This window comes from Chrysochloris asiatica, unplaced genomic scaffold, assembly GCF_000296735.1.
Source record: "Chrysochloris asiatica unplaced genomic scaffold, ChrAsi1.0 scaffold00143, whole genome shotgun sequence".
Lineage (NCBI taxonomy): Eukaryota > Metazoa > Chordata > Mammalia > Afrosoricida > Chrysochloridae > Chrysochloris > Chrysochloris asiatica.
Genome location: NW_006408661.1, coordinates 6,156,004 through 6,182,780, shown reverse-complemented (window position 1 = coordinate 6,182,780; position 26,777 = coordinate 6,156,004). Strand labels below are relative to the sequence as shown.

The 26,777-nt window shown below is 36.6% G+C and overlaps 1 protein-coding gene across 1 annotated transcript in view; it reads right to left on the bottom strand.

Annotated features, from left to right (window-relative positions):
• TRIM36 (tripartite motif containing 36) overlaps positions 1-26,777 on the bottom strand; it is an 80,155-nt gene that overhangs the window by 19,979 nt on the left and 33,399 nt on the right. Inside the window, exons 2-4 of the mRNA XM_006870536.1 lie at positions 23,715-23,949; positions 11,668-11,993; positions 8,306-8,452 (exon numbers count right to left, since the gene is read on the bottom strand). Of these exons, the coding sequence (XP_006870598.1) occupies positions 8,306-8,452; positions 11,668-11,993; positions 23,715-23,949 (708 nt within the window). The remainder of the gene's footprint in view (positions 1-8,305; positions 8,453-11,667; positions 11,994-23,714; positions 23,950-26,777) is intronic.

Here is a 26,777-nt window from a genome sequence, read left to right as displayed (position 1 = left end):
TATGATTGGTTGAGAGCAAAACCAATGTTCTGCCATGTCAGTGATCACTCAATTCATAATAAAATCTTTATATATATATATATATAGTTTGTTTTTTTTTAAAAAAAAAAAATGTTCCAAATACTAAAACTAGGCTTTGAGGATAATAGTTAAATATTACAATGACATAAACAAGGATTATGTCAAGGGGAAAGTTGTTTTAAATACTTTAAAGGACCCAATTCTATAGTAACTTCTGTGATTGTTAAGTACCCTCAAGTCGGTTTCTACTCATAATGGCCCTGAACAGGAGATCCAAGAAGTGTCTGGTATGTTTGAACCACTGACCTTGCAGCTCAAACATACCGCCAATAACTGACTAGAAGCTAGTGGGGTTTTTTAATCCAAAATTTCTCAGAGCATTTCCTCTAGAACAATGGTTTTCCAACTTTGGTGTGAATCAGAGTCCTTGAGAACTAATAAAGAACTCAGAAGCCCAGATTCCTTAAAGTTAAGAACAGGTCCCACTTCAATGTTTTCATAAGTATTCAAGCTGAGAACCACTTCATTTCTCTATTAACCAAGTTGCCATTGTGGCACTATGTATGGGTTAGTGTGCTGGACTGCAACATCGGTTTGAACCACCAGCTGTTCAAGCTCACTAGCTGCTCCTCAGAAACTCTACACAGGGTCACTATGGGTCAGAACCAACTCAAGGGCATTAATAACAACAACAACCAAACAATCCTCAAAGAAGCATTATAGTAATTAATAAGAGGAGGAGAGACAAGAAACTCATTAAACAATTGTACAATTTTCTAGGCTTAAGAAAATAGCATATGGTTTCTACCCCTGTTGTTGTTAATAGGAGCCATCGAGTTGGTACTGACTCATAGCAATCCTATGCACAACAGAACAAAACACTGCATGGTCCTGAGTCAATCTCACAATCATTGCTACACCTGAGCCCATCATTGCCATCACTGTACCAATCCATCTCTTTGGGGAGCTTCCTCTTTTTTTCCAACCCTCCAGTTTACCAAGTATGATATTCTTCTCAAGTGACTGGTAATCCTCCTGATAATATATCTGAAGTATGAGAGATGAAGTTTGGCCATCCTGGCCTCCAAGGAGCACTCTGGCTGTACTTCTTCCAACACAGATTTGTTTGTTCTTTTGGCTGTCGATGGTATTTTCAATATTCTCCTCCAAAACCATAACTCAAATGCATCATTCTTCTGCAGTCTTTCTTATTCACTGTCCAACTTTTGAATACATATGAGATTATTGAAAATACCATGGCTTGGGTCTGGTGCATCTTAGTCCTCAAACTGGCATCTTTGCTCTTCAACACTTTAAAAAGGTCTTGTGCAGCAGATTTACCTAATGCAATACGTTTTTTGATTTGTTGACTGCTGTTTTCATGAGTGTTGATGAAGGTTTCAAACAAAATGAAGTCTTTGACACCTTCAATTGTTTCTCTACTTATATGGATGTTGTTTAATGGTCCAGTTGAAAGGATTTCTGTTTTCTTTACATCGAGATGCAACCCATGCTGAAGGGTTTTACATCAGTATTTTCATCAGTATTTTAAGTCCTCTTCACTTTCAGCAAGCAAGGTTGTATCATCTGCATACTGCAGGCTGTTAATGAGTCTTCCTCCAACTGTTATGCATTTTTCTCCATTTTCTTCACCATTAAGGAAGAAGAAAGGAGTGCAGGACCCTATCCAGAGAAATAGTGACACCAGAGATGGAGGCAGAGAAGATGATGTGGAGAGATGGAGTGGCTGGGGACTCTAGACCCAGAGAGGGAGAAGGGTTGTGTGCTGACGACCGAGGGACAGGCTTGCAGGGTATACCCATTGGTTGTCTGATGATGCGTGGAGGGGATTGTAACCATGGCAATGTAACAATATAGGATAAGATGAATGTAAAGCTAATGTTCTCCCATGTAAAAATCACATAATTCACAATAAACCATTAAAAAAAAAAATCAAAGGATGGAAAAATACATCAAGCAAGCAAATGACAAAAGAACAGGAGATTAATACTAATTAATATTAATCTTTGATAAATTATACTTTAAGGCAATAACCAGCATAAGAGACTATAATATGAGGAGTATGATATACTGATTAAAGGGTCAGTTCAACAAGAGGACATAATCCTAAAAATATCTATGCACCCAATGAGATAGTTAGAAAATACATTTGTAAGCTTTAACAGAATCCAAAGATAAACAGACAACTCAACAAAATAGTAGGAGACTTCAACACACAGTTTTGATGAAGGACAGACCAGCTAGGAAAAAAGTCAGCAATGAAACAAAAGATCTGAAAAACACAACCATATTGCTCTCATAGACATAAACAGAATATTCCACCTAATAATATCAAAGTACACATTTTCCCAGTACATGTGCAACATTCTCCAACAAGTACAAAAAAGGCAGGAAAAAACTCCACAGTCACAAGAAAGGAAATAGTAAAGATCTGAGCAGAAATAAATGAAACAGAAAAACAATATTAACTCACAAGACTAGAAGTTAGTTCTTTGAAAGGACTAATAGACAAACCTACTGGTCAAATTAACAAAGGAAAAGAGAAGAGACAAACAACATATATAAAAAATGAAATGGGTGACATTACAACAGAATCAAATAAAATAAAAAGGATAACAGAATACTATGAAGCACACTCCAAATAATTTGATAATCCAACAGAAATGCAAAAATTTTATAAACATAGAAACCCAGTACCTACCTAAACTAATACAGACTGAGACAGAAAATTTGATCAGACCCACAGCAAAAGAAGAAAATGAACAGGTCATTTTAACAATCTGAAAAACAAATTCGTGGTCCAGACAACTTCACTAAAAAATTCTACCATTAAAGAAGATCTAACACCAATTCTAATAGAAAAATTATTCTACAAAAAGATGAAATACTCCCAAATCCATTCTATGAAGCACGTATAACCATGGAACCAAAGCCAGGCAAAGAAACAATAAAAAAAGGAAAACTATAGGCCAATGCTGTTGTTGTTAAGTTCCATCCAGTCAGTTTTGCCTCACAGTGATCCTGTATAGGGTTTCTGAGGAGTAGCTGGTGGATTTGACCCACCAACCTTGTGCTTCAAAACAATTTTGTGGTCCAGTGCTTATCCTACAGTGCCACACTAGGATTCCATAAACCAACATCCCATATAAATACAGATGGAAAAGTCCTCAACAAATTCCTAGCTAACATAATCTGATATCATATAAATAACATATCATGAAAGGATTGTCCAACATTAGAAAATAAATGTAATCCCACCACAAATAAAACAAAGGAAAAGAAAAACATAATTATACCGATCTATGCAAAAAAGTGGGAGTCCTGGTGTGGCACTGTGGGTTAATGCACCAGACTGCAAAGCCATTTGAACTGCAAGGTTGGCATTTAAAGCTTCTTGAAGCTGCTTCTTGAAAACCCTATACAGGATTGCTATGGGTCGGAACCTTCTTGACAGTACATAGCAACAACAACAATGCAGAAAAGGCATTCATAAAAATCTAACACTAATTCCTGATTAAAAACTCTTAGCAAAATAGGAAGAGAAGGATAATTCCTGAACATAACTAAGGGTATACATCCAAAACCAACAGTCAACATTATTCTCAATGCAGAAAGACAAAAAGCATTACCCTTAACAAGAACTAAACAATATTATACAGAGCAGTAAGATAAGAAAGGGCATAAAGGCATTCAAATTAGTAAGGAAGAAGCAAAACTATCCCTATCTGCAGATGGTATGATCCTGTTGTAGCTGTTGTGTGCCACAAAGTCCATTCTGACTCATAATGACTCTGTAAAGGGTTCTGGAGATCAGCTGATGGGTTTGATCTGTAGATCTTGCAGCTACCAGTCCAGTGCTTATTCTACAGCACCACACCAGGGCTCATTATGATCCTACATATAGAAAATCCCAGGGATCCTACAAGACAGCTATTGCAATTAAAGAAGGAGTTAGCAAAGTGGCAGGTTCCAAGATACTGACAAGGTCCAAGACAAAAGTTACCTGGATTCCGCAACATTAACAAAGAGAATTCTGAAAAGGAAATCAAGAAAGCCATACCATTTATAACTGCAACCCAAAGATGAAATACTTAGGAATAAATATAACCAGGATGTAAAAGACTTATACAAAGAAAATCACAAAACACTGCTGCAAGAAACTAAAAGTGATCCACATAAATGAAAGAGTACTAGGGGCATACATCTAGGTCAGCTGGCATAGCACACAGTCCAGTAATGTTCTACAATCCTATGTTGGTGAGTAGTGGCTAGGAACTTAAAAGCTCAACAGCAACCATGTAAGATACAACTATATACGTACAGAGCAAAGAAGAAAGAAAAAAGTCAAAGAAACAATCAGCACAAAGGGCTAAATGGATCACAGAAATCACAGACTCCACTAGCCTGAGACCAGGAGAATTAACCGCCAACTCCTCTGGACAAACAAAATTCTACCAGACTGGCCTGAGAGAGACAGGTAGAATCACTCTCCTGAGAATATTGCTGTTAGATATCCTTCAAAACTGGAACTGAACCTGTTCCCAGAAATCACCTTTTAGCCAAACAACAAGCCTATAACAGAACAAAATCATCTCAGGAATGTGCTCTTCAGAACACTCAACCGTACAAGACCAAAAGGACAGCATTTGCTTAAAAACAAAGTTCATAAGGCAAGGAGCAGGAGAGATGGGTGAATGGAAAGAGAATTCGGGCAGGAAATGGGAAGTTAATACATTGTGAGGATTGTAATTTATATTACGAAACAAAATATGTATGGGGAATGTTGACTGGGAAACTAAACTTAAACTTTCAGCCAAACCACAACTGAATGCCTCTACCCCAACCCCCACCCCCCCAAAAAAAACAAGACACACTAAGGTAAAGTACAAGTTGGTACAAAACTAAAAGAAGGAAAAAATATATACCATGCTATTACTAATAAAAAATGAGCTGGACTAGGTATATAAATATAGTCAAAGTATATGTTAGGACAAAGAATACTAATAGTGATAAATGAAATTTCTTCTATAAAAAATGGGGACAGAAGCGGCTAGAAGAACAGAAGCTACTTCTTGAAAGAAAGACCGACAGGAAAAATCAAAAACAATAATGGCAGCAAGTTGCTTACCCAAGAGCCATCAAGGCGAGTGGGCTGGTCCCCAGGACAAACCCCTTTCCAAGACTAAGACTCAAGGGGAATATACAACCAAGCATGTGGTATGACTGGTAACCACATTCATTGGTCACCGATAAGGGGATGTGAGGGAAAAACAGCAATGAAATAGTTTCATTGCTAAGCCCAACCACGTTCAATAGACTCCTGTGAACCCAGGTGGAGACCTGGTTAGCCAGCAGTATGACAAGACCTGGGGACTCCTGGGCCCAGAGACAGTGACATAGCCACAGAGGACTAGAGTGGAGAGTAAAGTGTCCCACTGATAAGAAGTGAGGGAAGATGCACAAGAACACACACACTTGCAGATATACCCACTTGACCTGGCTTCAATGGCTGGATGATCAGAACTCAACTAGAAGAAAGATTCCCACCCCTTCGGTACACAGGGTAGACAAGGATTGGCAACTTAGACACTGGCTACCCAAAATGGCGTGAGGGGGGAGCTATACAAAGGCAGGAAGTGACTGGCTTTTACAAGCATTCAAGAGGGAGCCTAGATCCAGAAGGTATGGAGGAAGGTAGAATCTCCACTGAGTGGTATCCAATCTGTCTGGACGGGGCTGATGAAAGGAGGTAAGGATAAGACTCTTGTGGTTCAATAGTGAACAATTGCTATCAGGAATGACTGTGAGGGTTTGAAATGTAAAGGTAAACGTTTTGCAGCAAAAGGAGGGGAGTGGTTGACTTTGCAGAGCGGAGGTCACTGGGACCATCAAGGGAGAAAAGCAGAGTGCTGGACCCTACCCAGAGAAGCAGTGACCCCAGAGTTGGAGGCAGCAACAATGATGTGGAGAGATGGAGTGGCTGGGAGAGATGGAGCAGCTGGGGACTCTGGACTCAGCAAGGGAGAGAGGCTGTGTGCTAACAACCAAGGGGCAGGCTTGTGGGGTGGTTCTTTGATGATGATGCATGGAGGGGATTGTAATCATGGCAATGAAATGATATACTATAGCATAAATGTAAAGCTAATGTTCTCCCATATAAACTATCACATAATTCACAATAAACACTTTAAAAAGGGGGGTGGGGGGTGGGGTGCGGAGACAGGAATCAATGCATGAGGACAAGTTACAGTTAATAATGTAACTTCAAAATACATGAAACCTCATCAATACACACAGGTAAATATCTTTCTTGCATTCTCTGCTTTCTGTCAAAATCTTTCTGCTACCAGTAACAATATTCCTTATTCCATGCCCTCTTAGGATTCTGGTTTGAATTTCTGGAAGTTACCTGCAGACATACTGCTACAACCATTTCTGAATTATCTTCAGCAAAATTTTACTTGCATGTGATAATGAAACCATTCATTAATTTATGCATTCTACTGGATCACCTTTCTTTGGAAGGGGCACAAATCTTGATCTCTTTCAGATGGCGAGCTAGTTTTCAAATATCTTAGCATAAATGAGTGAGCTCTTCCAGCGCTGCATTTGTTTGCTAAAAAATCTCAGTTGATATTTCCAGTTATAGGAATTTCACCAATGCCTTCACTGCAATTTGGACTTCTTCCTTCAACATCATCAGTTCTTGATCCATTCAAGACATGTCTCCAGCCTTCTACTTTCTCTACCAAATCTGACAGCAACCATCCTTCCCACAGCACTCTACCCATTTGGTTTGATCATTTACTGCAATACAGTGATTCTGTGTATTCCTTATATCTTCTTCTGATGCTTACTGTGCTATTCAGTATTTTGCCCATAGAATGCTTCAACATTACAATTCAAGGCATAAATTTTTTCTTCAGATCCTGAAAATGAGCCTGTCCTTCCCTTTTGGTTTTCTGACTTTAAGTCTTTGCACACTTCTGGTCAGCTATTTTATATCATCATTCCTTCCTTTCACTTTAGCTACTCTAAGTTCAAAAGCAAGTTTCAGAGTCTCTTCTGACATTCATTCATGGTCTTTTCTTTCTTCTCCTTTGAATGACTTTTTGCTTTCTCCATGCATGATGTCTTTGATGTCATCCCACAACTCATACAGTCTTTGGGTATTAGTGTTCAATGTGTCAAATATTTTAATGAGATGGTCTAAATTTAAATGGGATATACTCAGGGTCGTATATTAGCTTTCATGGACTTGTTTTAATTTTCTTCAGATTTAACTTTAACTTTTATAAGTACAGTTGATGGTAGGTCTGTTTCACAGTCAGCCCCTTGTCTTATTCTAAACTGATATTGAACCTCTCCATGGAGTATTCCCACAGGTGAAGTTGATTTGATTTCTATATATTCCTTTTGTTGTGGTCCTCATGTATAGTTGCCATTTAAGTTGTTGGAAAAAGGTATTTCCAAGGAATAAGTCACTGGGCTTGCAAAATTGTATTATGTGATCTCCAGAGTCATTTCTATCAATAAGGGCATATTTTCCAATTACTGATTCTTCTTTGTTTTCAACTGTTGCACTCAGTTTTGAGTGCATGTTTGATCAGTTTCAGACTGCAGAAGTTGGTAAAAATCTTCAATTTCTTCTTATTTGACATTAGGGATTGTTGCATAAATTTGAGTAATAGTCATATTAATTGGTCTTTCTTATGTGGTGTGGTGCTGTGGGTTAATGCACTAGACTAAAAAGTCGTGTTGAACTGCAAGGTTAGCAGTTCAAGCTCACCAGTCGTTCCTTGGAAATCCTATACAGGGTAGCTATGGGTTAGAATTGACTCGACAGTACTTGCAACAGCATAAACATATGGATGTTAACTAGTTTATTATAGGCTTTAACACATATACTGGGCATGACTATACTGTATAACTAAAAACTGTCTGGTTAAAAATATGAGCATTTTAATATTGGTAGAGAGTCCTGGTGTGGCAACTGTAGGATTAGCACTGAACTGCTAACCACAAGGTTGTTGGTTCAAACCCACTAGCCGCTCCTTGGTGGAAACCCTATACAGGGTCGCTATGAGTCAGAACTGACTTGACAGCACTTAACAACAACAATACTGTAAGATTATTAATTAAGACTTCACATTGTTAATTCATTTCCAAAAAACAGACCACACTATAAACCATGGTTTAAAAAAAAAAGTTAAAGGCACAAGGTTATAAAGAATCAACATTTTATTCCAAATATAAGTCTTACCTTTAAGGTTTTGTAGGCAGTGCTCATGGTGGTTACACGGTGACTGGAATGAGTTCCACCCAACTTACAGAGATGACAAACAGGCCTCCTACATAACTCACAGTACATGTTTATTCTCTCTGTCTCATGTTCGGGGCACATTAAGATCTGTTGAGCAAAGAATAAAATGTGTTTAAAGGTCTTCACAAGTTACATGGCACTCAAAAGCCTTCAAGTAGTCTGATGAAATCCTAAAACACAAAGATTTGCTTTATAAAACTCACTAAATAAACCCATTTAGGCTAAACTAAAATGTGAAAAGAAAATACAGCTTTTTGACAGGATCACAAGTAATTATGTGTAAGAATTACTATTTTTCAATTTTAGGAATCAATTGTCCATTTAATATTTAGATGTTATTTCTCCTAAACTTGGTGCCATCGAGTCGGTTTCAATTCATAGCAGCCCTATGCACAAATTACCTGGTCCTGTCCCATACTAACAATTGTTGTTCAAGGTAAAAATTGTCTTCTGATCAGATTCAAGTGTTAATGATGAACCAAGCCAGAAAGGTAATCCTGCCTAAGCAATTCTTAATCTTAGCAGGTACCCAAACAAACAACTTATGAGAACTCAGTCTCACCATCCCTAAGTTAGTCTTTATGATGCACTCCCAGATATGTTTGAATTTTCTATATTAACTGCACAGATCTTGACCAAATTGAGAACTCTGCCTTTTTTTAAATTAGGTTTTTACCTTATCATTTTCTCTGTTAATTGCAATGATCAGCACATTTGAAATTTTATGCAAAATAACTATTTTCATCTGGAAGGGAAGGACCTTTAAACAAACATATTAATAAACCTAAAAAGTTCTTGTCCATGATTTTAAATTTTAAGCAACTGTAAACCGGTCTGATAGATGGTAACAAAAGAAGTTCATTGTGAAAAGTCCTAATATCAATGCAGAAACTCAGGAGAGAGAAATTATTGGAAAAGAATTCAGTTTTTCAGCAGGCTCAAGTTACTACATTCTCAAAGCCATTCCATTTAAAATACAGTTTAAATTTTGGTTTTCTGCAACTAATGCTCGAAAACAACTCAAAATCAGAAAAAGATTTTACTGAATAAGGAGCATCCTTTTCACAATACTAAACATTAAGTGCTTGAAGGAATACAACCACATTTTTTCTCAATATAGCCTAGCTACATATCATTGGTTGTCCTCGATCTTTTATTATATTTGCAAATGTTAAGAATGAGGCTTTGCAATTTATTCTCAAAATTTAGCGAAATTCTTAACTGGTATAAAAGTCTAATATAATTCAAAATTCTTTCCTAATGAAATCATATTAATCATTCAAGAATATATTAAAACCCATGAAGTTATAAAATTTTCAAAGTGTAAAACCTTAAAATGAGTAACATAAAAGAAAATCAGAAAATTATTCAATGACTCTAGTGCCATACTGCAATAACATTAAGAATGACTTAAATGTGGAAGGTAATGTTTTTCTTTTAATCTAACAAAAAGCCCTGCATTATTGTTGTTGTTAAGTGCTATCAAGTTGGTTCCGACCCATAGCAACCCTGTATAGGGTTTTCGACAAGCAGCTGGTAAACTTGAACAACCAACCTTGCAGTTCAAACTGCTTTGTAGTCTGGTGCATTTACCCACAGTGCCATACCAGGACTCCATAACAGAAAGCCCTATATGCTATTTTGAAATGATGTAAGAAATATTCAGTTCATAGTTTCAAGAGAATTTTGAGGATACTGTTTTCTGGTTTCTATTATAAATGAAAAGGTTTATACTTAAGAAAGCATATAGATTTTAATATTCACAAAAGTTACTAAGTTTTGAGGAATAGGAATTTTAATTAAAAGAATAAATAACTTTTTGATATCTATATAAATCAATCACAACATAAAGCAGACATCTAAAATACATAAAGTTTTTTTGGATATTAAAAGGAAAATTATTCAGAATGTTTGAGGAATGTAAATTTAACTTCAGATGGTTATTTTATATGATCGTTATATCCCAGGATTCAAAATATCAGGCTGGAATTACTCTTATATATTTATAGTACAATTTTAAGTAATTGAAATATCAGAAAAATAATCTCCCCAATGAAATCATTCAGATAATTATGAGTTTATGACATTAAAGCACAAAAGCTTTTTAACTGTAACCATTTCAAGCTGACATAACCTTTTTGTTAGTATTCAGAATTATCATTAATTTATAATATTCTGCCCTGATGTGGCACTGTGGGTTAACGTGCTGGACTGCAAAGTCATTTGAATCACAAGGTTGGCGGTTCAAGCTCACCAGTCACTCCCTGGAAACCCTATACAGGGTCACTATGGGTCGCAATCGACTCTACAGTACTTAACAACAACATTGACTTATAATAGAGTGATACCATAATATTATCCTCTAAGCTGTAGAGTGTTTAGTCCCATACTGTTACTCCAATAATGAGAACTAAATTTTTGTACCTGCTTTTAAAGTTAACTTCTCTCTTATTATCAAGTTCTAGACTGCTGTGAATGTCTGTTCTAGCCATAGACTTTGTAAAGATGGGTCTGAATAAGATGCTGATGGATTATATGATTCAATTGTGAGAGATGGTTAACAGAGTTAATTGTGAAAACTTGGAACTCTAACAAGGATATAAAATGAGCCATCTCAAAAACAGGAATGGGTATCTCACTACCATCAAGAACCAGGAGTGGAGGGAATTCTTTGAGCCTGAAATACTGTGCATTTAACTTACTTGACTCAGGCACAGAAAGCTATGACGCCAAAAGAGGAGATGAGCAGCAGCAGCAGAACCATGCAAAGCAGTGGACTTTCTGGCCCAGAGAGCTTGAAACAAAGCAGTAGATTTCCTGGCCCATGGACCAAGTAAAGCTCAGTGCCTTTGGTCAGGAGACTTATTTGCACTAATTGTGGAGACTTATTTGCACTAATTGTGGAGCGAGGTTTGCTGACCCAAGGAGCTAAAGTCTTTGGGCTACAGCATCTAGTAGAGTAGTGTGTCCTTTGGGCATTGATCAGCATCCTACAAAGAGCTTTGTAACATTACAGAAGCAGAGAGATGCCTACCTTTTGGCATGACTGAGGAGAGGCTGCCCTGACTGAAAAGAACTGTGCCTTAAGCATTTCTGACCCTGAATTGTAGCCTGCTAACTTCTCTAATAATTCCTCTAACTGTGAGTATGGTGTCTGAGTTCTGAATGGTCATTGCAATGAATTATCAAACACAACTTAGTAGATTGCTACAGAAAGGATGGTTGTGCCAATTATTTGCATAGCCTCATAACTTTTTTGATAACATGAAGTTTAGTATTCTAACAATAAAAACTTCACTTACCTTGGGTCTAAAATTAGTAGTTGGGCCCACATACTCATGCTGAGCTTTTACAGTACCCCAAGGATGATAAATTTTGAAGCATTCATTGCAGTAGCTTGCACTACAGTCCATGCAACTTTTTGTGGATTCTTGAGGTGGTGGTTTGCAAAGGTCACACATAATGGCTGTGGCTGCCCTTGCTGCCTGCCGATATCTTTCTACAATAGTTTCCAAAGTGAAATTTCTAAACAGACCATTGATTCCTCGTTCTCCAAGATCCACATCATGCTCACAGCCGGGGCAAGGAAAAGTAGTTGTCCTCGGGGTCAATGAGTTGCGCTTCCAGCCTGTGTAATTATTAAGTCCATGTTTAGTTACTTCAGTAAGAAAAATAAATAGAATGAAGAAAACAAGAGTCAACTTTTAGAAAGACATATGTGATAGGGTTTCAGAAAATTCATGGACAACTGGCATTAAAAGGTAATGGAATTTTTCAATGAACTTTTTAAATCTCCCTCATATGTTCCAGAAATGTAACACCCAAAGTGGCCTTATCTGAATTAGTCTGTATTCTAAAAATACCTTTTAAAAGTATTTTTCACTGAATTTCTCTTGGTATATAAAAGACAAGCCCAAGTTATTAAATCAAAGAGAAAAGGAAAATATTATATAGTAAATCCCATATAAAAACCATATCAAGCCAACTATAACTATGTAGAAGAAATACACAATACAATACTACAGAGTGTCAAGATCTCTTGAAATTATGTAACATTTATAGTTATTTTTATGTAAAACCTATCCATAGGAATGTTAGTTGCTATTTAAATGAACACAGTCTTAGCTAATTGCTAGGAAGTAAGGTGATACATAAAAGAGCAGACCAGGGGTCCTAAATCTGGACCACAGATTAGCTCCAGGGAAATTTGTGAAATATAATAAATTGTGGATAAAAATGTACATCTTATACACATAAGCCTATTTTTTGGCTATATAATCTGTAGCTTTCATTGATTTCTCAAAGTGATATGTGACACAAAATTAAGAACCACTGCATATATTAGGTTTCCCATTGTAGTACTATTTTATCTGGGGAAATTCCGTAGACAAAAATGGAGCACAGCTTAGAGAAGAATGGGAGACTCATTCATAGACCTAGAATTTAGTGATTTTAAGAAGGACCAACCATTTAGTATCTTCTTCTGACCTGAAAAAAAAGAATCATTAAGATTATTTAATTCAGTAAGCCAAAAGTTATCCAAGAGTATTACAAATAATTTCAAATACACATATACACACATACCTCTGTTCAGTATTATCAGCCTGATTTTACCACATCAAGAAACGAAGGAATGACAAACCTTGCACTTGGTGCATAGGAATCCAGGTTGTCCACTTGAACGGACACATGTGTGCCATATTCCTTCCTCTCATTTACAAATCTGTTCTTACACTATATAGTCTTGGTTGCCCACAAAATAAATACAAAGAAAGCTTCTTCTTTTACTGCCTTCTTTTATCTATTATGTATCAATTACCAAAGACGAATGGTTAAATTCAGTACATCACATTTAGAAAAGACCTTTAAATACCATATTACTATTGCCTTTGCACACCACTATCATCACTCACAAGCGTATAAAAGATGTCTGGCATGATTGCACTACAGGTAAACTTCATCATTCAGCCCATAGTACTGCTCATTGACAGTGACTTTATAGCATGCTAAATAGTTATGTGCCCTGCAAGCTACTTATGCAGCATGCAGAATATTTTTACTAGTTTCACCTAGGTATTTTGAGCCTTTGTATTTTTAAATACTAATGCATACCAAAAAAGCCATTGAATAAAAATGTAAAAATACTATCTGAAATACATTTCCATAATAATTTTTAAAGCATGCAGTATCAGTCCAACGTCTCACACCACAGCAGGCACATAATGAAAACAGCAGCAAAGCTAGTTTAAAACACATGCCAATGAAAACTTCATTTAGTGAAAACACAAGCCAAACAATTCTGGAAGTGATATAATGCAGTGGTCAAGTTTAAACGAATGGAAATTCACATTTAATTGCATGCTTCAACAAGTGAACAAGATGACAGAAAAAAAATGAATACATAATTATTCTCAGTGTTTAAAGAATGGGTTATTATTGATTTAAGAATTGAAGGTTGTAATCAATTAACTAACAGATACAAAAAAAAAAAAATCATGACAATGAAATCATGCTCAAACATATACAATGGTGACACCCAGATTTTGGTCTTCATGTTCAGAAATTTCAAAAAGCCATTTCATCCCTTTTCTGTAAACCTCTGAACTTTTTTTTCATTTACAATCAAAATATAAGGTGTAAAGCATCAGACTGACTTTCAATTAGACAGAATATTGAACCAAGATACATGAGGAATTTTTCACATAATTTATTCAAATAGATACTTGGCTATTTTTCTAAACAGAGTTTAAAAGTAATCTTTCCAATGAACGCTGAGGAACGGAGATCTTATTTCATCTGTCTTATTTTTTACCACTGCTCTATGTTCAGGGCAATAAAGAAAACAAGGCACACCTAAGAGGATATTCTGGGAAGTAAACCCAAAGATAAAACTAAGAATAAAATACAGTCTGCTTTTTATTCTCTACAGATGTGCTATATAGCACTTTAACCGGATGTCGCTATTTAAATTTAATTGAATAAAATAAATTAAAAATTCAGTTGCTTGGTCACACTAAACACATTTCAAATTCCCAAGAGCCAAATCTAACTGTTGTGCTGTTAAGTGCCATCGAGTCTATTCCGACCCATAGCAACCCTGTATAGGGTTTCCAAGGAGCAGCTGGTGAGCTTCAACTGCCAACCTTGCAGTTCAAATGGCATTGCAGTCTGGCACATTATCCCACAGCGCCACACTAGGAGCTAGTGGCTACCATATTGGACAGTGTAAGATTCAGTGTTTCCATTACAGAAAAAAGTATTTTGGATAATGCTGCTGTAAAGCATGATATAATGAAAAATAATCATAATGATGGCTTGGAAAGATAAAAATACTGTAAACTAAGCAATGAAAATTTTATATATCAATTCAAGTTTGCAGAGCCAATAATATTTGAATACTGCCACCTTGTAGAATTGGTTCTTTCCCTCACATAGCTTAATTTCAAAACAAATTAAACAAATAAACATAAATTATGATATAATTTAAAATGAAGACACAAAAACAATCTCAAGTCAACTTACTGCAAAATCTTAACCCTCTAAAATGTATTTTTAGTCATGCTTATTAAAAGATCAAAAAGAAAATAAGGTATTTCAAAACAAAGGGATTAAAATCAATTCATAACAGTTTCCAAATCCGTAACAGTTGCATCTTCTATCATATTCTAACTGCAAACAACTTCTACAGTGCTGACACCTGGCCAGTTATTGAACTGTCTCTTCCCACATTGGATGTTCATTTGAACTTCTTAGTATGCGGCAACGAGCTGTTAAATTTCTTATGATGCCACTTTAGTTTCTTTTTGCACATTTTTGCCACTTGATGCCTATGAGTTATCTTCAATCTGCAAACATTTTTCTTAGCTATGAAATGAAAAATGGCTAATATTTTTTTAAGCAAAGAGCTCCCACACCTTCAACTAATACCTACAGTTAAAATTTTCAGAGACTCTCTAATATTTGTAAGAGAAAGGATTACGTGTGGCTCTTAGAAGTGGCTAGATTTTATAATCAAGGGAAGGAGTAAATGAGGAAGGCAGAAAAGGGATAACATTTCAAGTGTTTATTATTCTCAAATAAAAAGACAGGGTGTATCACCAATACTTTACAAAAAAAGTCAATTCAATTTTACTTTAAAGGTCAACTGGATTAAAACTTCTCATATTTTAAAAATCAGATAGGTTCTCCCATATTTGGCAAAGAATCAAATACTTTTAGAAAGTCTTAAAAAACAAACAAACAACAGTGTACATTATTTACCCAAAATTGGGTAAGACCTCAATGTTAAAACTCTGACCTGAAATATTGTAAAACATTAACAACATGGACACAATATACATAAAACAAGTAATTATTAATTATAAAACTATTTGTTAATACCTTAATAAAGTTTTAAAATACGAAACAAAGTGCTAGCTTATTTAAAACTTCCCTACTTCAAGGCAGCAATATGACTTTAATGTATGTCTTGTTCCTCTAAGTAAATGTAAAGGATTTTTAGGATACTCTACATTTAGAAAAACAAAAGAGTATTTCATTTTCTTCAAAAATATCTTGTCATGAGTCTTGATAAAATACAAGCACTGAAAATCAGTGCTCTCCTTGAAAATGCAGAACTCACATTGAAATTTAGTCCTGTTGACCTTTAAGTCTTTTCATACCAATTTGTTTATTTTCTATATAATATTGAAGACTTGACCACTGATGTTTAAGAATCTTAGCTAAATCAGGGGTTATTTAATATAAATCTAATACTAAATTGCCTGCGGCCACACAAGCAATAAAGCATTTTCTACCTCTCCACCCCAAAGATCTCCGTTGTGATGCTGTGAACAATGAACAGAAAGCTGGATTTAGAATTTAAATGCAAAGAGAAGATTCACAACTTGTTAACAAATAATAAAGCCATACTGTGTCTTGTACATAATATAATTATTGAATTAATAGTTTAAAAAAAGAGTTTTTCTGTCATATTTGGTATCTATAAAGTAACCAATATAAAATATTTTTCAAGCCATCTCATCAGAGTTCAGAATTAATCATTTTTGGTGTAGCACTTAAGAAACCTACACTTCGTCCGATAGATTTTTACTTTTAAGCAGTCATACTTTTGACAAATACAAATGAAAAGCAAGCATCTTTTATTTAACTTTTCATTGCTCTAACTCAACACTGTAAATAAATATTACAAAAGCTATCTCTGTCAATAAGAAATGGGGGAATGCATATATCTGATCAAAAGTATATAATAATAGGATTATTTTACTTATTGGCAGTTAGTGTGAATTTATTGTGTTATACACACAAATCTTACTCTCCTTTTTATTTAAAAAAATCTGTCAAATGTTTAATGCAATGTTACTTAATAGTGCAAGCTACATATAATTTAAAATGTTTTCTGGTAGCCACTTTAGAAACAAGTGAATTTTTTAATAACTTCATTTATCCCAAAATATATAAAAAATGTAAATATATGTTAAAAAGTACTAGAAACTTTTATTCAACATATTCAAAATTAGCATATTTATAATACATAGCATCTCAATTTAGAATAGCCACAGATATTAACTGCCAATGTGGCTAGTGTTTACTATACTACACAGTCCAGATTTAATGAATTCCATTATTAAAACAATAGCAAACCTAATTTTTTGAATTATATTAATCCCACACCAAAAACTCTCATAATATCATTTCTCATGTCTTTCTCAATCATGCCTAATTTTAAAAAGAAAGAAACCTGTCAGAAAAAAAAAAGAAAATGTACTTACCCATGAATTTATCTTGAAACTGATTCAAAGAACAAATTATAGACAAATAGCCAATCAATACAGTTTAAACTATCTGAAGATAGTTTAAACTGGTACTCATGAGAAGATGGGCAATACTGAAATTTATATTTCTTTGATATAAAAAATCCATGAATGATTATTATATTTGGAGCATTTACATCCTTTATGCATTCTATCTGTATGTGCTATCTTTGCTGTGTGTGTATTCAGCTTAATAAGGGACTGTGTGTTGCAAGTGTTCTATATGCTAACTTTTTAAAAAGGACAGACAGGTCTATCCTGTTTGCTCCTCTTCAGCATTTAGTAACTAATAGTTACCAGCATTCTGGTAACCAGTGGGCACTCAAATATTTGTTGAATAAATGAAGGCAACTGGCCATTCAATAAAGCTCAGAACTTTAGTACTGGAGAAGATCTGGCAGGTGACAGAACAATTAGCCCAATCTACCACCCAAAGCAGCTTGTCCCTTTACAATATTTGCAATAGGTGGACACTCATTTATTGTTTTAAAACAATGCAATCACTGCTGATCCAAAAACTGAATAGATCAGAGCCAAATACACATTTTGGCTACCCTGTACTATGTTGACCTGATACAGTGTTTTCAAATAATTCAAATTAACAACCAACATTTAAAAACTAGACATCACATAAAAATCACTTTCATGAAAAAATAAATGATAAAACTCCACATGATAAAAATTTGCTGGTGCCAAGGAACTACTGCCCCTTTTAGACAAGGCATCCATTCTATTCTCCACAATCCCCAACCACGCTCCACAGGGAGGCTGAGTGTCAGTTGGCCGCTGACACTGAGACTGTTGGTTTTCTAATAGAAGTTAATATGAAAATGACATCTTTTTTGTCTATATTAAAAAAATAAAATGGAAGTGGGTCCTGTATTTATAATGCCTCGGACCTGCTTCATTAATGTATGTGACCTGTTTGGTTCTTGCAGCATTGACCCCTGATTTAAACACTTCCAGTGACGTGGATCTGATCTAACAAGGAACACCATTTACTCGTTTTGTTTTTCCTGTGCCAAGTTGAGATCTGCCTTCCTATTTCATCTACTCATTTATCTGGAACCTTTGTTATGAAGATACTGATTGCATTCCTTTTCCACAAGACAGCCACCATATACTAAGTGCAAGCTAAACAGTCTTATTTCCTGTATGGCTCTTCTTGTAAAAGATTCAAACTCTTTACCATTGTAACTTCATCCCTTTGGACATGATCCAATTTAGTAGAGTTCTTAAAATGTGGCATTCAGGAGGAAGACCTTAGCAAGCCTCTTTCTGATTTAAACAGTATTAAGTATGGCGTAATGCTGTATCTCATTCTGAAAAATATGCTACCAATATTGAACGTAAGTCATTATGACCTGCTCTTAAAGCAGAGGTACATCCATTCAACAAGTATTTATTGTGCCTCTATCCACAGAGTATTGCGCTAGGTAATTTCCTGAAAACAAAGTGTTAACTATATGTCATTACTACTTCACATGAATCATGACAGAAACATTGACTAAATCTTCAGATTAAAAGATTACATAAAATACATATGAGGTCATATGTACATGAATTCAGCTTACTTACTATATGTGATGCAAATATGCACCCACATAAACAACATACCCACACATACAGGGCATTATTTTCATAAAATATAATATGGTGGTGGTGGCTTTGTGCCATGGAGTCAGTTCCTACTCATAGCGACCCTGTACAGGGTTTCTGAGGCTGTAAATCTTTACCCGCGGAACAGCTGGTAGTTTTGAACTGCTGAACGTGTGGTTCGCAGCCCAAATCGTAACCATTACGCTACAAGAACTCCTTAAAATACAGTATAAAAATCGAAATAATAACTAAAATTTCACCTAAATGCTTGTGCTGAGTATTTGCCTACAAAAAAATGAATCTTTCTTAGTTAATCAAGTAAGGGATCACAATTAGCCAATTAAAATCTATCAGTAGAGTAACACATTGTATGTTGTCAGGTGAGTTCAACCTATTTACTATCCTTCTTCCTCTCCTCAGTGTGACATATTCCCAGCAGGCTGGGAAACATCAAAGTGATGACCTCACAATGAGCATAACCCTCTCTGCCTTCAGGCTCCCTGAACTTCTAGAGCTTACCTAACATGTCTTGTCTTTTATGTTCATAGAAGTTTTATACACACAAAATGTCTTCCAGCAATTAGTGACTATCATTTAAAAACTATATTTAATATCATACTTGAAGCAGATCTTCTCTTACCCACTCTCTGATAAAACAGATGGACAAAATTCCATTCAAGTCAACTCCACATGATAGGGCCCAAAAGACTACATTCTCTGAAATGCAACTTAAGATAGATACTACCATTAAGAGGAAGAAACTGAAAAATCTAAAAACTCAAATTGGATAGAATTAAAGCCCTAAAGTCTGATACTTAGAACTACCCAAGTACTCTCTTCCAAACTAAGGCTGTACCTAAGACCAATATCTGGGGTTTCTAACCAAATCCTTACATCTTGACATCTATTTCAACCTCTGATTTCCTTACTAAGGTTTGTCCCTTATTTTCTGTATTTCCAGTGATCTCAAATTCTGACCTACATTAAGCCTTCAATAGTTGTCCAGGACTTCCGGTTCCCCACTATGGAAAGATGACATGGGTAAGGGGAGCTTTGGGGACAAGGGAGGGGGACCTCACAAAGGAAACCGTCCTGTAACCAACCCAGAACCTTCCAACCATCATAAAACTTAGGGCTTCAACCTCCTGAACTCGCTTTTTTAAAAAATCACACTATGGAGGAATTTCTGACATTTTGAACTTTCTCGCCCACCACTGCGGGCAGTGGCTGACCCAACCCCTGTAGAGTTTTGAGGGCAGGGCTGGAGCCAGCCCATATGGAAAACGGTGCTTCTAGTAAAGGGGAATCTTGAGCAAACAAAGTCACAGGAGACAAAAAAAAAAAGAAAAAAGCAGGTTCTCTACCCTAGCGTGGAATCTCAGCATGTGTGGTAGGCAAGAAAATCAGTTTACCCAGGATACAGAGAGAAGGAGAAATATGGCGACTTTCTGACTTCATCAGACGCGGACTCCACCCGCCCACCGAGCAGCCTCCACCATACCTGATTGAACAGCACTCCCCCATCGCACTGCCCCCTGGAACTGCGCGTCCCCACCCCTGCCGCTCCGGGAGTGCTGACCCCACCCGCCATGGCCTCCACGTAGACAAGACCTAAGCACACCTAATACTCAATACAGACAATAGGAGACGCCTATTGTCCTGGTCATATCAATAATAATTATAATAAAATAAGAATAATCATGCCCAACAAGAAACAATTAACATTATCGAAACACGTCCAAAAGCAGAAGAGAGCAGCAGATACAAATGAGCTGGAGACAGACAAAGGTTTTTTAGAGGAGGAAGAGCGGGTTCTGGATTTGCCTGAGAGGGAATTCAGAAGAATGATATGGAAACAAATTCAAATACTCTGAAAAGGGGTCGAGGAAAATAAGAAAGAAGTAAGGAAAGTACTGCAGGAACAATCTAATAAGATTGAAACAGCACTGGAAACAATTCCAAACCTGCAAAAAGCTGTCCAGGTGATCAATAATAAGATATCAGAAATAGACAATAGCCTGAAAGGGGAAAGGAGCAGACTAGAAGAGATGGAAGCCAAAACTAGCGAACTGGAAGACAAATCTCTCAATACTGCCAAGATAGAACAGCAAACAGCTAAAAGGATAAAACAATCTGAAGACAATCTAAGATTCATGCTGGATAACATGAAGAGGAATAATGTAAGAATTATTGGCAATCCAGAACAAGAAGAATCAAAGAAGTCCACAGAGGAGATTAGTTAAAGAGCTTCTGGAAGAAAACTTCCCTAACATCTTGAAAGATGAGAAGATAAACATTCAAGAAGCCCAATGTACCCCAGGAAGGATAAACCCCAAAAGGAAGTCTCCAAGACATATAATAAGCTCTCCAAAACCAAAGACAAGGAAAGAATACTAAAAGCGGCCAGGGAGAAAAGAAATATAACTTATAAAGGCAAACAAATTAGATTAAACTCTGACTATTCAGAATAAACTATGCAGGCAAGAAGGCAATGGGGAGACAAATACAAAACTCTGCAGGAAAAAAACTGTCAACCAAGAATCGTCTATTCAGCAAAACTATCAATCAAATATGATGGCATGATCAAAACATTCCAGGATAAACAGAATCTGAGGGAATTTATCAAAATCAACCCAGCACTTCAAAGCATCCTAAAGGGAGTTCTGGGGATGGAGAACCAACAAGAACATATGACAAACAGATTGACAGGTATGGCAACACTACCTGGAACACAGTCAACAGAAAGCAGAGTCCAGAACGGAACGAGACTACAACAACAAACTCAAGAGAACCCAGAGATCAACTGAAGGACATAAATATATCAACGTCAAAGAAGGGACAAACGCAGCAACAGAAGCCCAGGTGGTGGAGATGCCAGGTAAATTACAGGTTGCAATGGAGTATCCTAAATGTAGAGAAAAACTAGTAGACTACAAGGTAACCCCAAAGAAATTTAACACCCCCACAACATATCATGAAAATGAATTCCCAAACCAAATAAGCAAACAAAGAAACTAGGAAGAAACTGACCAGAATCAACTAAAGAAACACAAACCCAATGCAAGAAGGAAAGCAGAACCAAAGAACAAACAACACCGCCAAAAAAGTAACATAATGACATAATGAGTAATCAACTCATACTTATCGAAAATTACATTGAATGTCAATGGATTGAATGAACCAGTGAAGAGACAAAGAGTGGCAGAATAGATAAAAAACAAGATCCACCAATATGCTGCCTCCAAGAGACACACCTTACACACAAAGACAAAAACAGACTAAGAGTCAAAGGATGGAAAAAAATTTACCAAGCCAACACCAGCAGTAAACAAGCAGGAGTCACGATACTAATCTCCGACAAAGTAGACTTTAAGATAAAAACCACCATAAGAGACAAAGAAGGACACTATCTCATGATCAAAGGGTCAATTGAGCAAGTCAACATAACCATTATAAATATATACGCTCCCAACGAAAGAGCACCAAGATACATGAAGCAACCTTAATGGAATTGAAGAAAAAAAGAGATAAATCCAGATTTCAACACACCACTCTCAAAAAGGGATAGAATAACCAGAAAGAAACTCGATAATGCCACAGAGGAATTTAACAACACAATCAATCAACCTGTCCTCTTAGGTATATACAGAGCATTCTATCCAACAACAGCACAATACACATTCTTCTCCAGTGTGCATGGAACATTTTCCAGAATTGACCATGTGTTAGGCCACAAAGCAAGCCTCCATAATCACAACAATCAAAATTCTACAGAGCATTTTCTCAGACCATAACGCTATAAGACTTGAAATCAATAATAAGAAGGTCAAATCAATAAAGTCGAATACATGGAAACTGAACAATACCCTGCTGAAAAGCGACTGGGTAAAAGAAGAAATTAAACGTGAATTCACAAAGTTCCTAGAAACAAATGAGAATGAAAACACAACATACCAAAATCTTTGGGACACAGCAAAAGCAGTCTTGAGAGGTCAACTTATTGACATAAATGCACACATCCAAAAAGAGGAAAGAGCCCAAATCAACACATTAACACAGCACCTTTAACGACTAAAAGCAGACCAGCAGAGGGAAACTACAGTCACCAAAAGAAGGGAAATAATAACGATAAGGGCAGAAATAAATGAGATTGAAAACCGAAAAACTATAGAAAGAATTAACAGAACAAGAAACTAGTTCTTTGAAAGGATTAATAAAATTGACAAACCATTGGCAAAACTAACTAAAGAAAAGAGGGAAAGGACACAAATCAATCACATTAGAAACCACATAGGTGAAGTCACAACAGGACCAAACGAAATCAAAAAGATAATAACAGAATACTACATAGAGCTGTACTCCAACAAATTTGAAACTTTGGATGAGATGGATACATTTCTAGAAAAACACGACCTACCTAAACTTACCCAAACTGAAGTAGAAAATCTGAACAAACGATTAACAAAAGAAGAAATTGACCAGATCATCAAGAAACTCCTGACCAATAGTTGTCCAGAAGACAATATCCCAACAGGAAACATTTTAAATATTGGCTATGGATTAAATCATAGCAACCCTGTATAGGGTTTGTGGTTAACAGTCCTCCTCCAGGGCTTATCTGACAATACCACACCAAGAATCCAGCAAGTACTTTAGCAGTCAGCTATTTTATCCCAGGCTCAGAACAGCCCCCCAAAATATGCATGTGGTTGATAATGGGCTTAGCACAATATTTAAGTATATATCAAAAGACAAGAGTTCACTATGACATTTTAAAAGGAATATTTGTTGCAGGGGTGGAGAGGAAACCTTAATAACTATAGTCTGTAATTTATTCATCTGGCAAGAACCCACCACAAAATAATAAAATTAATTTTCTTCCTATAGTTATCACTGAGTTACCTAAGCTTCCCCAGCCCCAAGGTTTTACCACATACCTGGTCTGTTACTTCTGTCAGGTTTATCCACGCTAGTGGGTTGGAGCCGAAGTTGAGGACTGCTCTGATTGGAGTTGTCTGATCCCATGTCGTTGAAGGTCTCATCAAAATTTAATAAAAGCTCTTTCACGCATTTATGACAGATACTATGTTGACAAGGGAGAATCAACGGGTGGGTAAACAGCTCCTTGCATGCTGGGCAAATGAGTTCTCTCTCAATATTCTTAATGGTAACCTTAAATTGAGAAAAATACATTAAATTCAAAGGCTCTTTGAAGGTAAATAGTATGCCTTATGTCATTTGTATATGTACATGTGTTTACGTTTCCAAAAATAAACAAAAAACTTTTTTTATCTTAAATGTTTCTACTATGAAATTCTATGCCATCAATCCCCTCAACATCCAACTGAAGAGATAAGATATAGCAAAAGCAAAGAAAGTGAAGTATAAGAGAGAAAAATAGCATAAAACAACTATTGTTGTTTTTAAGTGCCATCGAGTTGATTCTGACCCATAGCAACCCTGTATAGGGTTTCCAAGAAGCAGCTGGTAAGCTTGAACCATCGACCTTGCAGTTCAAATGGCTTTACAGTCTGGCATATTAACCCACAGTGCCACACCAGGACTCCATCAACAACTATAAAGTCATTCAAATCATTAATTCACTGAGTTACATAAACTGAAGCAGATTACTCAAATTGATATGGTACAATGTTATGAATAGAACTATTTCTATATGGCACATTATCTCTGTGTCTGGCAAAAACTGGTAAAAACCATGGGGGTTAGCCAGTATGTTTGTAAAATCCTAAAGCCAATTTGCAAACTGAGTCATTAGCAATTTTCTACATTAAATGTGACCATTTATCATATGCTGTAACTGCAATGCAGCTAAAATGCTGGATGTCCTTCCTTCATGCTATATATGAAAGCAATTATCTTAAAAGCACTTTATAAATATTGAAGAAGATTTAAAATCACTATTGTAAGTGCTCTCAACGCAACAGGCTTAGGTTACTTTCAGTGAGAAAGTGCTGACTCATCAAAACTGAAAAGGTTGATTGTTGTTAAGTGTTGACGAATCTACTCATAGAGAACCTATCTATATAGGGTTTCTGAGGTTGTAAATCTTTATGATAGCAGAATGCCTATTATTTCTCTGGAGGAACAGCAGGTAGATTTGAAATACTGACCTTGTGGTTAGCAGACCAGCTCGTAATCCACTACACTACCAGGGCTCCAAATGAAAGTATCTTATCCCAATTCCCCTACAGTAAAACAATGATTAATGAGCCCTGGCCAATTTAATAAAATTACAGGTAACTGTAATTATCATCAGTGGATCTTCCAATGCAGGGTTCTCTTGCTGAATCATTCAGATTCTTAAAATATGGGTCCATTATGGTGCTGTGGGTTAATGCACTGCACTGCAAAGTTGGTTTGAACCACAAGGTTGGTGGTTCAAGTTCACCAGCCACTCCTAGGAAACCCTATACAGGGTTGCTATGGGTAGAAACCAACTCCATGGCACTTAAAAACATCATGTAGGATATAAGCACTGGACACAAGGTTGATTTGAACCACAAGGTCAGCAGTTCAAACTCACTAGCCTATTCTCAAAAATCCTATAAGGGCACTATGAGTTGGATCCAACTCGATGGCACTTAACAACATATTAAAATCTTAATAAACTTGGAAGTATAATAGCCACACCTCACCATTCACATCAAAGAGTATTTCTGTTTGCCTACATCCTATCTCATTTCACAGCAGACTGACACCAAATTAAATCTAAAATATTGTTTTGAATGTCCAAGATAAGCTCTCAAAGTATTTTTACATATAAAATTTTATTGATGTTGTTGTTGAGTGCCACAGAGTCAATTTCAACTCATAGTGACCCTGTTTCCAAGGTTTCTAAGGAGCAGCTGGTGGGTTTGAACCAATGACCTCATAGTTAGCAGTCTAGTGCTTATCCTATAGCACCACACCAGGGCTCCTATAAAGCTATGTGATTGATGTTGTTGTTAAGTGCCATAGAGTCGATTCTGACTCATAGCGACTTGTCGAGTTTATTCTGACTCATAGTGGCTGGTGAATTTGAACCTCCAACCTTGTAGTTCAAACCGACCAACCCTGCCGTCCAGTGCTTTAGCCCACTGTCACCTAAAGTGTATCTTGCATTGGAAGTTCTTAAAACTATTCCCAAGAGGTGGGGCTTGATGGCGGCTAGGGTGGAGGTGCAGTGAAGGTCACCATCAGCAATAGCACAGAATACCAGGCAAAGAAGATCAAGGCAGAGCTCCAAAACTCGGAACCACAGAGATAGGAGTATTTTAAAGGTTTGAAGGCTTATAGCTTGTGGAGTTTGGAGCTGAAATAAAAAATCGCATACTTTTGAATCTGCCGGGCCGGGCTCGGAGGCCTGAGCCAACATCCTGGGTGAGATCAAGCGGCAGGACGAAACAGGGGACGCAGAAACACCACGGAAAAACGCCATGGGAACCTTAGGACAAAGGTGGACAATATACTTTGTCAGTTTTGCTTTGTTCTGAATTTCTTTTTTCTTTGGTATCTGGTAATTGGCGCGCTCACTGTTTGCCCACCTCCATTGTGGTGAAGAGAGGGAGAGCCTGAGCCGAGTTGCCACCCCCCACCCTCACCGCTGGTGGGTTCTTTTGCCACAAATGCGCACAGATACTCAGCCTAAGCGGAGGTGCTGATCTGTTTCCTTTTGCTCTATTTTTTATCACGGGAAAGAGGAGAGTGTCTGAAAGAGAGTTTAAAGGAAAAATCTCTCAGGCAGCTTTGAAGGCAGGAACTTAGGACATTAAAGACATACTTATATAAAGCTACAGATTTTTTTCCCTCTTTTTCTTCTCTCCCTCCTCTCCCTTTTCTGTAATTAGAGACTGCAGTATTCAGTCTTTGTTTTTGTTGGTGCTGTTTTTTCTTTCTTTCTTTTTTTTTTTTTACCTGACTGGTGTTGTTTTGCTGTTATATATCCCCCCTTAAGCCTTTGGAGGACTCTTTGTTTCTCTATATTACACAAGAAGAGTCAG